Genomic DNA, 13,796 nt, shown 5'->3' on the forward strand with positions numbered 1-13,796 from the left:
GGGAAGATGAGAGAGTGACTGAGAGAGAGACAGAGGAAGATGAGAGATGAGCGAGAATGCCTATTATTTTATTAACCGGTCGAATAAAAAATTCATTTTTTTTTTTTTGCTATCAGCTACAGTACACATCTATATATAGATGTGTACTGTAGCGGAACATCCAAATTTTTCCCTTATACCTCCACTGCTGCAGCGTGTCTTTTGGATATGTGGAGCTAAATTTTATCAATATAGCAATATGCCTCTACTGCTGTGAATGCTCATATTCTACATCAAAACTTCGTTAAAATAGCAAGAAGTGCGTGAGCCTGAAAGATGACTGTCATGATAAAATAATGAGTAAAATACTTACTATTTTTTGTAACTGTCATGATAAACATGTTTCGTAACTGTTTTTTCTCATTATTTTATATTTTTAAAAATAATTTTTTATTTTTAAAACTAAAAATCTTATTTGACAATCCATAATGAATAGAAAATAAAAATTGTTCTCAAAACTTAATTTATGAGGAAAATTAAAAACATGTAAAATTTGTTACCAAACATAGCCTCTTATTTCTTTCCTTCAGAAAAGGATCTTTGTTCCATAGCCAAAAATTTTGTAAGTTAATGTTCAAGAGAAGAAAATATGTCTTGTAATAGAATGCTATAATAGGACACTGGCTATATAAATAGAGAGATGACTTAGAGATTTAAAAGAGGGAAGTGAAGGAGAAAAATAATGCTTAATATTTGTCCTTAAAAGGGTGAGGTTCTCTAAACAAATAGTAACATTATATTGTTTTGTGGAAAAAAGGGCCTAAATGTTAAAATTATTGTGTAAACTGTGATATAGAAGGATATTGGTATGTGATTTAAGATTTGTCACATATTACAAAGTTTTTTAGAATATATAAAGAAATATAAACGGCAACAACAAAATGTTTGAGGGAATCTATGAAAATGTGAGGTATATGATTAGGATCATTTTTATTTATTTATTTTTGTTTTTATTTAAGAAGATGGGTAAGAAGAAAAGGAACAAAAAAAAAAAAGAAAAAAAAGAAACAAGCTTCTTTTCTTAATTTGAGAGATTACCTAATTTAATTAAATGTTAAAAATAAATTAATCCTTGCTGTGGGTGGGGAAATAATTTTTCTTAACTGGATCATTGATTTTTTATTTTATTTTTTTAAAAATCCAAATTATTAGTAACTATTATGGATTATCTATACTGTTATTTAAGGAGTTTTTCCTATTTATATAGATTCCTCATTTTTTTTTTAAATTCAAAAATGCTTCTACACCCTTATGTTTAAGTAGAGACAAAATTAAAAGATAATCTGGTAAAAATGCAATTCTAATTCCTACTAAAATATTGCTTAAAAAATAAGATCACTTACCTGTTAATTTTCAAATTATTTTATCCATTTATAAATTAGATTCTCAAAATAAAAATTATATATATAAAATAAAAACACTAATTTTTTTTTCTAAAAAAACAAATCTAATCGCACGCGCGTAAAACGCGTGTAATGATACATCTAAATAACTGGTTTGTAAAAGATGTACGTTTGAACGGAAGACCGTTATGGGAAACTGAGATATTTTTTAATTTTTTAAAACCAAATAATTCCAGGCCGCACACTTGTTTCTTATCCCCATGACTTTAGCTTTTTTATTTTTATATTTCTTATTGAACAACTGCCCCGCCCCCTGTTACTGTTAGGCCTTTTTTTTTTTAAAGAAATAAACTTTAAATGTATTACTTTTGCCTAATTATATTAATAAATTACAAATTCTCTAAAATATTTTGTATAAATTATCTAATCTCTGCAACAAATTAGAAGAAATATCATCTAAAGTTTAATTAATTAAGCTATATTTTAACATCTTTATATACCCTTATTTTTTTTGTTCAAATTGTTAACTTTTTCACTCTTATTTTATTTGTTTTCATAGCAATTATTATTAAAATAATTATTACGTCATTATAGTTCAATTTATCCCTAAATTTTGATTTGATTTTAAAAACTTTAGACTTTTTTTTTTTTTTTTTTGAGTTCTTTAAATAGTTCGAGTTTCAAAACATGCAAAAGATATGTTAGCTATAACTCATATTCTAATATTTAAAGAGTGAGATGAAAGATTTTTATTTGTATTAAACATGATTGTAATTCAGAAAGTAAATAGAAAATAAACAAGTTAATTAATGCAACTGAGAAAACAAAAAGAAGCATAATTATGAATACTGAGTTCTTAACAATTCGAACTTAGCGTATATACATTTTGATAAAAACTCTTAATTAAATTAGAAGGGATAGAATCTCAACCAAATATAAAGTAGGACTATGGCTAATATAAAAAGATGTCCATCGAACGTACAGCTTAGGATAGAAAACTGTGGACCAATTCACTTGGAAAATTTCAAAATGTCAGTCTCACAGCCAAGGTATTGAAACGGGAATTTCTGATGATGATGAGTTGAAGTGCCCACATGATCGGCAAGTTGAAGAGATGAAGGGTGGCATTTGGTTTGGGGATGCTGATGATGCTGATGATGATGATGATGATGATGGTCCATCTGAGTCTGATGTGATGCAAGGAGCTTGTCCAAGAAAGACCAGTCACCATTGTACCTCTCTTGTTGCATAAGTCCACAACCGCCTGCAGTTGTTAGCCTCAACAAGTTTTGAGAACACTCAATGTCGGTGGTGTTTAAAGACATTGGTGATATGAAGGATGGAGGAACAACTACTGACTCAGGACTGAACAACTGTGGGAGGTGCATGGAGCCATCAAAGGTCGTATAATCATATAGTGCTTGTATATTATTTTGTTTTGGCTCCTGTAGTGGTGGTGCAGAACCACTTGCCTTCATATGACTACTCAAGTGTTCTTCTTCAGCTACTTCTGGTAATTGGTAACCTCGATTATGATTCTTCTTCTTGAATACCCTACAGACAACCCAGCCGTCTTCCTGTAAAAAGTGAAGACTATTATTATCATAAAAAAAAAAAAAAAAAATGACTACTATAATTTTTACTATATAACATTTACAAATTGATTGATATGTTAACTTTTAAATTCAACACAAAAGACGATTAAGAAAATTGTTGTCATAAGTTTGTAAGCTTTTTGTAATAAGATTGATATTAGCATTGCCATTTTCTATTTATTTATTACGGTTGTATTAGTCTTTATCATCATCATTATTGTCAAGCAGTAATGACTTTTTAAGTTTTTCCTAATTGCAATTACCTGAATCTCGGAATTGTCATCGTCAAGGCGATACTCATGCATGATCCAGTCAGTCTTTTGGCCATGAGGAGCACGGCCAGTGTAGAAGACAAGGGTTTTCCTCATGCCAATCCTTTTAGTGTTGCTGTGATGGATGGCCTTGTCTCTCCCTGTTGCCTTCCAAAAACCAGCTGTAGTTGCCCGATTTGTTCGAGTTCCTGTTGGATATTTCTTGTCCTTGTGGCTAAAGAAATACCACTCATTCTGAGGACCTGATCCAATTCTACATTTCTCTGCAAATTGTCAAACAAATATTCATCATTTTTTACTTAATTAACCAATAAAATATATGTTATCATTTTGACTGACATATTATATAACATTTAGGTGTTAGAATAATAATTATATATAAAAAAAAAAGTTAGAATAATGATTAAATTAATCATTTTAAACAGTTTAAACTTTTAGGATCAAGTGTTTATTTATCATGCATTGTTGATACTAGAGAGAGAGAGAGAATGAAAATTCTCCCTCAGATATATGTCTCTGAATTAACCATATATATCCATCTTGTCTTCCTTATCCCATGCCAAACCTAACCCTAACAAAAAGTTTGCATTAAGATGCTTGTCTGAAATTAAGTTAAAATGAAGTTCATTCAACCCCAGATATGCGGTTTGACTTTGACAAATTAAGTACATGCCAAACTCAACTCTAAATCGTATATATAATAAACTATATTAATTATATACTAGCTAGCTATAACAGAGGAGGAGGAGGAGGAGGAGGAGGAGAAGAAGGAGGAAAGTGATGTAATGTAATTACCTTTAAGGTCCCAAGGCTCGAGTTTGTTTAGATCCACCTCTCTAATAACATCAAGGTCGATGGCTTCATAGGAGACCTTCTTCCTTAGATAATAGTAGAGAAGCTCTTCATCTGTTGGGTGGAATCTGAACCCTGGCGGAACTGTCACTTGTCCATTTCCCGCAGCAGACATCATTCTCTCTCTCCCTTTACTATATCTCTAGTTTTAATCTGATCCCTGAAAATCAAAGGAAACCAGGACACAATAAGAAGACAAATTACATGCATGCACAGTCTAGGACTCGACAAGCTTGGAAAGACATGTCTTCTACTATATGTATATGATGTACAAATTAAGAGCTAGCTTGGTTCAGGGCCAAAGATTTATCTTTTCATCTAGATCTTTTATGAAAATTTTGAGCCCTAAAACATCATGTTCATATATTTGTTCATGACAAACCATAAAAATTACATGGAAACCAAAAGGAGCTTGGCAGTCATCTCCCTAGCTAGTACTACCCGATATATAACAGAAAGTACAAAGAAAGGACAATAATAAAAATAAATAAATATATAAAAGTGACTTCTTTTTTACATAGAAATGGAAGGTAGGTGATGAAAGGCTGAACATGAATAAAGCCAAGTTTTTTATTTTATTTTAAATGATGATATCATATGGAAGTAACTATATAGTTGAAAGTTTTCATGCATGTGTATGACGTTTTTTTGACATTCAAATAGAAGGAAACCTATAAGTATTAAATAAATTAGAGTTAAGATCTCTGCTAATATATATCCAAAGAGCTTAAGAGATGCTCTTTTAGAACTATGTAACAGAATAAGAAAGAACCCTAAATTTCAGAAACCAAGAGCACTTATTTCTTGAAAGACATATACAGATCCTGCACCATCCTCACTTTATACATAAGATGGGAAAATAAAGAAGAACAAAACTAAGTTGAATAAAAAACAAAAAATCTATTATGTTTCCAGCTGAGGAAACCAACTAAAGAAGAAGTTGAAATAAGATGGATCGATATATCATCCAAAAAACAAAGTTGAAGGAGAGAGTAGGGTGTGAGTGGGAGGAAAAAAAAGGCAGGCTCTTAGTTCATTTCTTCTAGTACTACTGTAGATCATAGAAACAAGTGTAAATCTTATGAAGTAGTAGTAAGTAATCAAGATTGCAGAGAGAAGCCAATCCAAAAGTATCCGTTAGAAGATATAATAAAAAGCAAAAAAAGAAGAGTGATAAAGAAGAAAAGCAAACCTGTACAGCTCCCTCTGAGACAAAGGAAAAAAGACAACAGGGCAGGCAGGAAGGAAGGAAAAAAAGCAGACAGCGGTGGTTTGAGGTTTGCCAATTTCTTGGCTTCAAGGGCACGACGTTCCTGAGTTTAAAGAGAGAGAGAGAGAGAGAGAGAGAGGTATGTGGATTAGTGCAAATCTTTGGGACTGACTAAAAACCCAAGATGGGCACAGAAATAAAGGAAAAATATATATTTATATATTATAAAGATAGAGAAGAAAACAAGTAAATTAAGGAAAGGTGTAGTTATATAGAATTGATGAGGGGGGGTATGAGCTATGCATGTATGTGTCTTGTTGTGAAGAGGGTATTTTGATGAAGGAATTGTATTGGTAAATGTTCGTTGAATGGGAGACCTTATTCCCGAAAATCGCCATATTACGATGAAGAAAATCTGCTTAACTGTCAATTACTACTAATTTAACCCCATTTTTCCTATCTCTTCTCTTTGTTTTTATTTTTTATTTTCTGTCTTTTTCTATCCATTGTAACCCATCTGTCTTCAATTATGCACACACGCATGGTCATTGGTCAGAGTCAAAGAGGAATGAGCCCAATTCCCTTTTATTCCATTATTCCACCCTCTTATTATTTTTATGTTATTTTTCTGATATATATAGTATATAGTCTCAGCCCTCTTTTTCTTTTTTTAAAAGAGAGTTTGTTCTTCTTATGGTCTAGATATCTTAATATATCAATTTAGACTAAAATATACTTTTAGCCCTAAAATTTTTGAGATTATGTCCATTTTGATCCTATATGTTTTAAAAATTTTATCTTAACCCTTTACGTTTTATTTGGTATTGACCTTGTCACCAATTTCTATCAATATTCTGGTGATATCTAACATTATATTGGTGAAGCGACTTAATATATACCACTTATCTAGTACTTAAACAATCAAATTACCAACAAATTGGATGATAGGGTTCATACAAAATCAAAATCATTTATGAAGGATTAAAATGAAAACTTTTATAATGTAAAGGGTCAAAATGAAAAATAAACTCTAAACTTCAATGATCAAAAGTATACTTTAATATTTTGCTTAAGTTTTGTCAAATGGTACTAATTTGATCATCTAAAATTTGCAATTGCAGAGTGTAATGAATAGTGATCTTTGAACCATCTTAGGAAGAAAGAAGAATAAAGAAAAATTATATTTATCTTGCGTTTACCACCTTATATGAAATGTAAAAGTTAATGAGCCAAAAAAGTAAAAAAGTTAACAAGGTAAAAAAATTTACCCATTAACTTTTATGTCTTACATAAAATGGTTATTACATGGTTCAATTAACCCTAGTTATTTGCACTGGATCCAAATCCGTAGAGGGGGAGGAAGGCATGTCACCTACCTTTATTTCAAGCCAAAAACTATTTAGGAGTAAGGGATATGCAGAAGCTATTCGGATTAGGGACCTAGACTCATCAATTTGGCTTTCTTTTTCAATCTTCGCTCCAATGGTTAGGGCCAAGATGTCACCTGACCTCATTTCTTTGTGCCAAGATGTTATTTCATTAGTCATTACGTGTCGAGCTGCCATGTTATTACATCCCCTTGGTTAAATTTTTTTTTTTTTTGACTCAAGATTTTTTTTTAACCATAAGAAAAGAGGTTTCTACCAATTGGATTTGGATCCCATGTAATAATTGATGGTGCAGTTACCATGTAATATTCTGAGATATAAAAATTTGACATATAAAAAAATAAAATGTTGAAAGGTTAAAAAATTGTTTGATCTAATAAGGGCTGATCCATGTAATTAATATATGATGGTGCGATCTTACCCATTAATTTAGTATTATTTGGTGCAATAACCTAAAATTTTCACCAAACCTGGATCCCTATAAACCAGTTACCAAAATTAACCCCCTTTTGGTTTTGTAATTCTCAGAAGATGCGGTCAAGTCAAAGGATGATGATACAGTAAGAGCTACCCCGAATCATGTTCATGAAAAGTGGCAAATTGCATCAAATTCAGTGTAAGTGTGAAGCACGGGTTCTTTTAGATATTTAAAACATAAATTTGTTATTTACTTATTTCTTTAACATTTATTTTGTATTATTATCATTTTATTTTATGGGTTATGAATTCTGCAAATGATGAATCATGATTCCGGATCCTAGGTGGAGCTTAAAATAACAATAACAAAGATGGTCTCGATCGATGGGGGCCTCATCAATATTTGATGAATCATGATAATGAGATTTTGTGGAACCACTTTTTTCTATAGTGAATCAGTAGTGATCCAAGTAGACAAGATTGTTGTCACCTCAAAAACAAAAAAAAAGGTAGACAAGATTGTCACGCACATAAAATTGATGGGTGATCAAAATCTTACCCCATTAAATGTTCTTCTAGCAATTCGTAATTTTTTAAGGGTAAAAAATAACAATAACAATTAATAATAATCAAATCTTAGCTCCAAAATTTGAGGGTCAGTAAAAACCCAAATGACGCCTTAGAGTTGGATTGACCTATCATACAAACATACCTCTCTCTTCTTTTGGTATAGAGTCACAGATAGATAATGTACTAAATTAACGGCACAAGAAACTTGGACACATTGAAATTTAAGATACCCACCCCAAACAATTAACCAGAAAGTATTTAAAAGAATAATGTTAAAAAAGATACAAATAATTTATAATTTTTTATTTTGACTACTTATTATGACAAATTGTAATTGAAGTAACATCGTAATATAAATTTACTGTATATTAACATTATGTAATAATCACGACAAGTTACCGCACGAATATGGCAAAAAAAAAAAAAAAAAAAAATGATGTTACTAAACTTATTTGAAAAGGCAGTGTGGGGACGAGCAATAAGAAAGGGAAGGAGTAGGGTGTGCTTGACAATTGATGAGATAGGTGGGCTTTGCACGTGAGGAGATCGAGGGAGAAGGATGATGAGAAAGCAAAATCCTGAAAGTCCGTGGCATATACACGTGGTGATGAAACACAAGTACACAATTCAAGGTCTCGGTTAGCTTAATCAAATCCAAATAATAAACAAATAAAAAAAGCCGGATGAAGAGGAATATACCTAGCTAGGCTAAAGCTTTTTTGTTTCAGTTCAGACCCAAACCAAACGAAGGGATTCCCACGCAACCTTTCATATATATTCATAACTCTCTCACTCTCTCTCTCTCTGCTGGGTGGCTATTCCTGGTCAAACACGGTGATGATGATGGTTGAAACTCCGCATTATCGTTACTATGGCATATGCCAAATACTATTACTTCCACGTACTACTATTGTATTGTATTGTACAGTTATTATTTGCATTATTTACCCAAAAAAACACAACTGGCGCCGTTGCCTTTACGAATACTACATAACATTAATTCGTAGCTTAATGAGAAAGGGAATCCAAGGGCTTAAGTCATTACATAATTATCATATCCTTCATGCATCATGATATATGAGCTTCAAAATGGAACATATATAATATATAATATGGTATTTATTTCTATTGATTTACGAATGATATTGATGCTTAATTAACACATATCCAATTGTCATTTGCAATTGATCATGTGCTGTGCGTTGACAACATCTTTAATCTCTCTACCTCCCTCTGATCACATCTTAAATCTTAATATATATACTAATACTACTATGCATTCTTCCATTTGATGAACCTTTTCCCGCGGTTGGATAGCCGCAACCACAAGTACAATGCCTTTTGACCTGCTCTAACAGGCTAACCCTCAATTTCTATGTATCATATTATTACTTATAAATTAGCCTAATTAATTAAGCTCAAAATTATTTAAAAGTTTACAATTGTTCATTTTATTTTATTTTGAATATGAGCTTAATTTGGTTTCATTATTAAATTACACTATATGTTTAATTTTGGTTCTTTTTTTTTATCAACCAAGTTTTAATTTGTCTATGAGTTATTTGATTAGCTTAACTCATTCTTTTCCAATATATATAGTAAAAATTACAATTTTTTTAACCTTTTCACAAATCTATGCTAAAAATTAATAACTAAATTGTATTTAATTTTTTTAAGCTAAAATTATGGCATTTAAGTTAATTAGATATAATGATTTTCATATATAAACTTATAGAAATTAGATTTACCAATCTTGAATTATTATTTTTAGTATGTAAAATATAAATTACTATTTATTAATAAACTATAAATAATAATCTAATATCTTATTCAATTTTAAGTGTGTGTTTGGCAACACTTTGTTGAGGTCCAAAAAAAAAAGGGGTTACAATAAAATAAGCCCAAAAGAAATGGAAGAGCAAGTCAAGCCCAAAAGAAATGGAAGAGCAAGTCAAAGCCCAAAAGAAAAAATCCAGGCTAAACCCAAAAGTAACAGGAACGGATGACCCATGGGGGATAAAAGAAAAGCCAGAGGATCCTGAAGCCCGGAAAAGGAAGCAGCATCCCAAAAGAGACCATGGCAAAAATATAAAGAAGCAAGGATCCCCAGAACCCTTCAAGCACAAATAAAAAGGAAGACTGAGACAGATCGGTAGAAAGAAGACAGGAAAAGAAGAAAAAAACAAGAAGCGCAAAACGACCTCTCATAGCACAGACAGCAAAAGGCCTCGGGGAACCAGGACAGGGAAGAAAGAATAGCAACGAACGACTTTCGTTGATGGCAGAACAAGATTCCGCCCAAATAGGAAAGAAAGGGAAAAGAGAAACACGCCAGAAATGGGGATACCGAGAAGGGCATACCTCAGCACGTCCCAAAGAGGATGACCGACCAGAAGCTTTTGAAGGAATCAGAACCAAGAGAAGGGAAGAATGAGGGAAAACGGCAAAGGAACTTACCAAGGCAACAGGGACAGAACATGCTCTGTTTGCAAAAGAGCAAAACAGAGGAACCCGGGATACCCAGAAAAATTCCATTATAAAAGGAGGGGACGGGTCGTGAAGAAAGGAACGAGAAAAAAGAAAAGAAGCACAAAAAAAAAAGAGAAGAAACTCTCTAGGAAGAACCATCAGAAAGATCCATCCAGAAAGAAAAATACTAAGGGAAGAACAAAATACTGTCTCCCGATATCCTGTAAAGGCCACTATTGCACATACTCGGATTCAACGGGAATCAAACTTTGCAAGTTTTGAAGGCTGAAATAGCCATTCAAGACTGCAATTTTTGAGCTTGATTGGACCTTGTATCACGTTTTAGTGAGCTTTCTGTAATCAAACAGACAATTTGTTAATAAAATACTGCTTATTAATTCCCAGGATCCCACTGCACCTTTTTCTTTATCGTTCTTTTTTTTTTTTGCTAATCCTGTCTTTCTTCTGAATTTACGTTGTTAATATTTTGGCATTCTACAATATCCTCGTTTGTCATTTTTGTATGATGTCAGGAGTATTCTCTGCACCTACTTGACTCTCAAACAGCTCGTTAGCTGCGGTGAGCCAAGGCCCGGTCCACCAAATCCTCTCTTCCTTTTTTTTTCATTTAGGCCCGGGATCCTTGGGCCTGAGTATCTTGAAAGAAAAGCACTCTCACACACTTATTTTTGTCAACTTATTTTACTATTCAACTTATTTTTACTACTATTAATAGGTCTCACTGTACTTTTTGGTACTATTCATGAGTTCTACTATACTATTTCAACTAACTTTTACCTTTGTCTACAGAACTTTCAGCAAAAAGTTTTCAGTTTCAGCAAAATAAGAGGATCCTAAACAAATCCTAAGTTTATATAAATATATGTTTATATATGTAAATATATAAACATATAATATTTTAGATACTATAATTGGGCATTATACTCATGAACTTGATATGTTTAACAGTTTGAGCTTGACTTGTTTAATAATTGAGTTTAAACTTAAGTTTCAATTTGACTGATTTGCTAAATAAATGAACATAAATATATATATATATATAATTTTTTTTTTTTAAATCAAGTTGAGCTCAACTTATTCTTTTTGATCATTTAATAGTTACAACTTACACTGAAAAAGAGAGGGATTTGCACTTAATTTGAATGTTTTCATTGGAAATACCAAAATGTGACAATCAGTTAAGTTACAAGGCTTTTGACTGAGCTCAACTTATTCATAAATAGTTTTGATTAATTTACATCTTAATATGAATATATATATATATATATATATATATATATATATTTGTCTTAATCTATGCTAAACCACCAAGTCACGCATCCCTACTTCCTGCATCTTGATAAAAAAATAAATTGATGAAAGGGTTAATTTTTAGCAAATAAATAAGTAATAAAAAAATTTGAAGGGGTTAATATTACTATTATTAAAAAAATTGCATCAAATGTAACATAATTACAACCTAATATATATTTGTATGGGCAAGACTTAGGTACAATACTTAGGTGTTTTTCCTTAGATTCTCCTTTCAAGATTCTGTCATGTAGATTTTTTCTCATGGAATGAAAGTATATTTTTTAGTTAAGTAGGTACATGATTGAATTTTAAGAGAGAAACCTAAGAAACAGCATGTACCTAAGTTTTGTCCTATTTGCATATACATGGGACAAAAGATGTGATCCTCTTGCCTGTTGGGAATGAAAAATTCTACTAATCTAACCCATGAAGCATAAGTAGAACACTTGGCAACTTGTATTAGAAAAGTAAATTACAACACAACACTTGGCAACTTGTATTAGAAATACTAGTGGTTAACCTGTTCGATGCATGGTACAAGTTTTAAATTTATACATTCATTCACATGTCTCATGCATGCAATTATATTCAATACTATAGTGGGTTTTATTTAGCACTGAAGGTTGAATAAGAGATTTGGAATTCAATCCTCGTCTATACCAAAAACCGATTAGTATTATGGTCTGATGATAAAAAGTTATTATTAAGAGCGGACGCCATAAGTTGAAACTTTCTTAAAAAAAAAAAAAAAAATCAATATTATAGATACAAATCCTTAGTCTCACATTTTTTTTTTTTATTCTATCAAACACAACATATCATGTTTTTTTTTTTTTTTTTTTTTTTTTTTTTTTTTTTTTAACTTTTTTTTATAAGAAAAATCAAATAAACACATGGTAGGTTGTTATTGACAAAGGGTTTATATTCCAATATTGCATTATAACCGCATGGATTGCATCTGTCTAATACATCCCAAAGAAAAATAAAATAATTACAATATTTTTAATATCAAATTGACATTTAAATAGTATATTTTTATAGCCAAAATAAGTTGAATTCTTTGCTTTTTTTTTTTAATTTTTTTTATTTTTATAATTTGGTTGAAGCTCCTAAGAAGACAGTCCAAAAGATATACAACACTACAAATAATACTAAAGAATAAAATACTTAGATATGCAAACATTTAAGCAATTGTACTGAAGCTCATTACTTTGTTAGAGCATCCTCATTGGTGAAGCCATAAATTTAGTAATTTGGCTCTACCAAAAGCTACTTTATCTATTTTACCATTTTACTTTACAAAATACCCAACATCAGTAGTTTTATTTTAACTTTCAGCATAATAAAATAATATAAACAATACAATAAAATAATAAAAAACAAACACCACAGCCACCTCCACCAACAGCCATAGCCACCTCCACCACTCTACTCTGGCAACCACAACACAACGCAGGAAAAAAAAAAAAAAAAAACCACAATCATTGCAATATTTTAAAATATTGGCGATGATTAAAATATTTTAAAATCTTCGATGATGATTCTTCTAAAATTTATTCAAACCTTTAGTAATAGATTTTCAATTGAAATAAAAATAAAAATTTCCAGAACTTTGGCAGTAGAGTTTCACCTAGAATGTAATCAGCTTAGTAATTTTTAAGAGATTGACTTATCTCTATTACTTTTTTAACTGTAATCTCCTTTTATTTTAATGAGAAATTGCTACATCACCCATTAACTAAATAAAAGGTAAAGATTAAAACTCACTACTACTTGATATTGTATATTTAAAATAAAAGAAGATATCTAGTTAAAAAAGTACTGTAAATAAGCCAAATCCAATTTTTAAATGTGCTTATAGTGCTGTAAGGACTCTTTTGTTTTATGAATTGTTATGCGGCATGAGAGAGAGAGAGAGAGAGAGAGAGAGAGAGAGAGAGAGAGAATCCCTTTGAGCAACTACAATGTACACAACACAATTTAATTTTTCAAACCTTAGTGATAGAATTTTAATTTAAATAGTAAGTTGAACTTGTTAACATTTTCATAATAGAGTTTTATCTAGAGTATAATTAGATTAATAATTTTTTTTATAAGTAATAAAAAATTTATTGCAATAAAAAAACAGACCCAAGAACACAAGAAATCTATTGTGCGTGTAATACAATTAAGATCCCAAAAAACAATGGTCAAACAAAATAAGAAGAGAAGAAAAAGAAGTTTGTAAAGCTAAGCTCCACTTGAGCAAAGAATGGATGAAGAAAGACTTAATCTTGACATTAGAACGTTCACATCCCTCAAAACATTTAGCGCTCTGTTCCTTTAAT

General features: G+C 30.9%; 1 protein-coding gene across 1 annotated transcript; it reads right to left on the reverse strand.

Annotated features, from left to right (window-relative positions):
• Positions 1-2,335: 2,335 nt before the first annotated feature.
• On the reverse strand, positions 2,336-4,261 carry LOC115986661 (protein SOMBRERO). The gene is made up of 3 exons (XM_031109892.1): positions 4,045-4,261; positions 3,241-3,512; positions 2,336-2,959 (listed from the first exon to the last, which is right to left on the reverse strand). Exons 1-3 carry the CDS (start codon positions 4,217-4,219, stop codon positions 2,393-2,395), a joined length of 1,014 nt encoding a protein of 337 aa, XP_030965752.1. The 5' UTR covers positions 4,220-4,261; the 3' UTR covers positions 2,336-2,392.
• Positions 4,262-13,796: the final 9,535 nt, after the last annotated feature.

This window comes from Quercus lobata, chromosome 4, assembly GCF_001633185.2.
Source record: "Quercus lobata isolate SW786 chromosome 4, ValleyOak3.0 Primary Assembly, whole genome shotgun sequence".
NCBI lineage: Eukaryota > Viridiplantae > Streptophyta > Magnoliopsida > Fagales > Fagaceae > Quercus > Quercus lobata.

What these genes read in the sequence shown, in the direction of transcription:
- LOC115986661 (XM_031109892.1), bottom strand. Translation starts at nt 4,219, where the DNA reads ATGATGTCTGCTGCGGGAAATGGACAAGTGACAGTTCCGCCAGGGTTC. An exon ending in CGAGCCTTGGGACCTTAAAG is followed by an intron (nt 3,513 to 4,044) that starts GTAATTACATTA and finishes GACAATTTGCAG; the next exon opens with AGAAATGTAGAATTGGATCA. An exon ending in ATGACAATTCCGAGATTCAG is followed by an intron (nt 2,960 to 3,240) that starts GTAATTGCAATT and finishes CACTTTTTACAG; the next exon opens with GAAGACGGCTGGGTTGTCTG.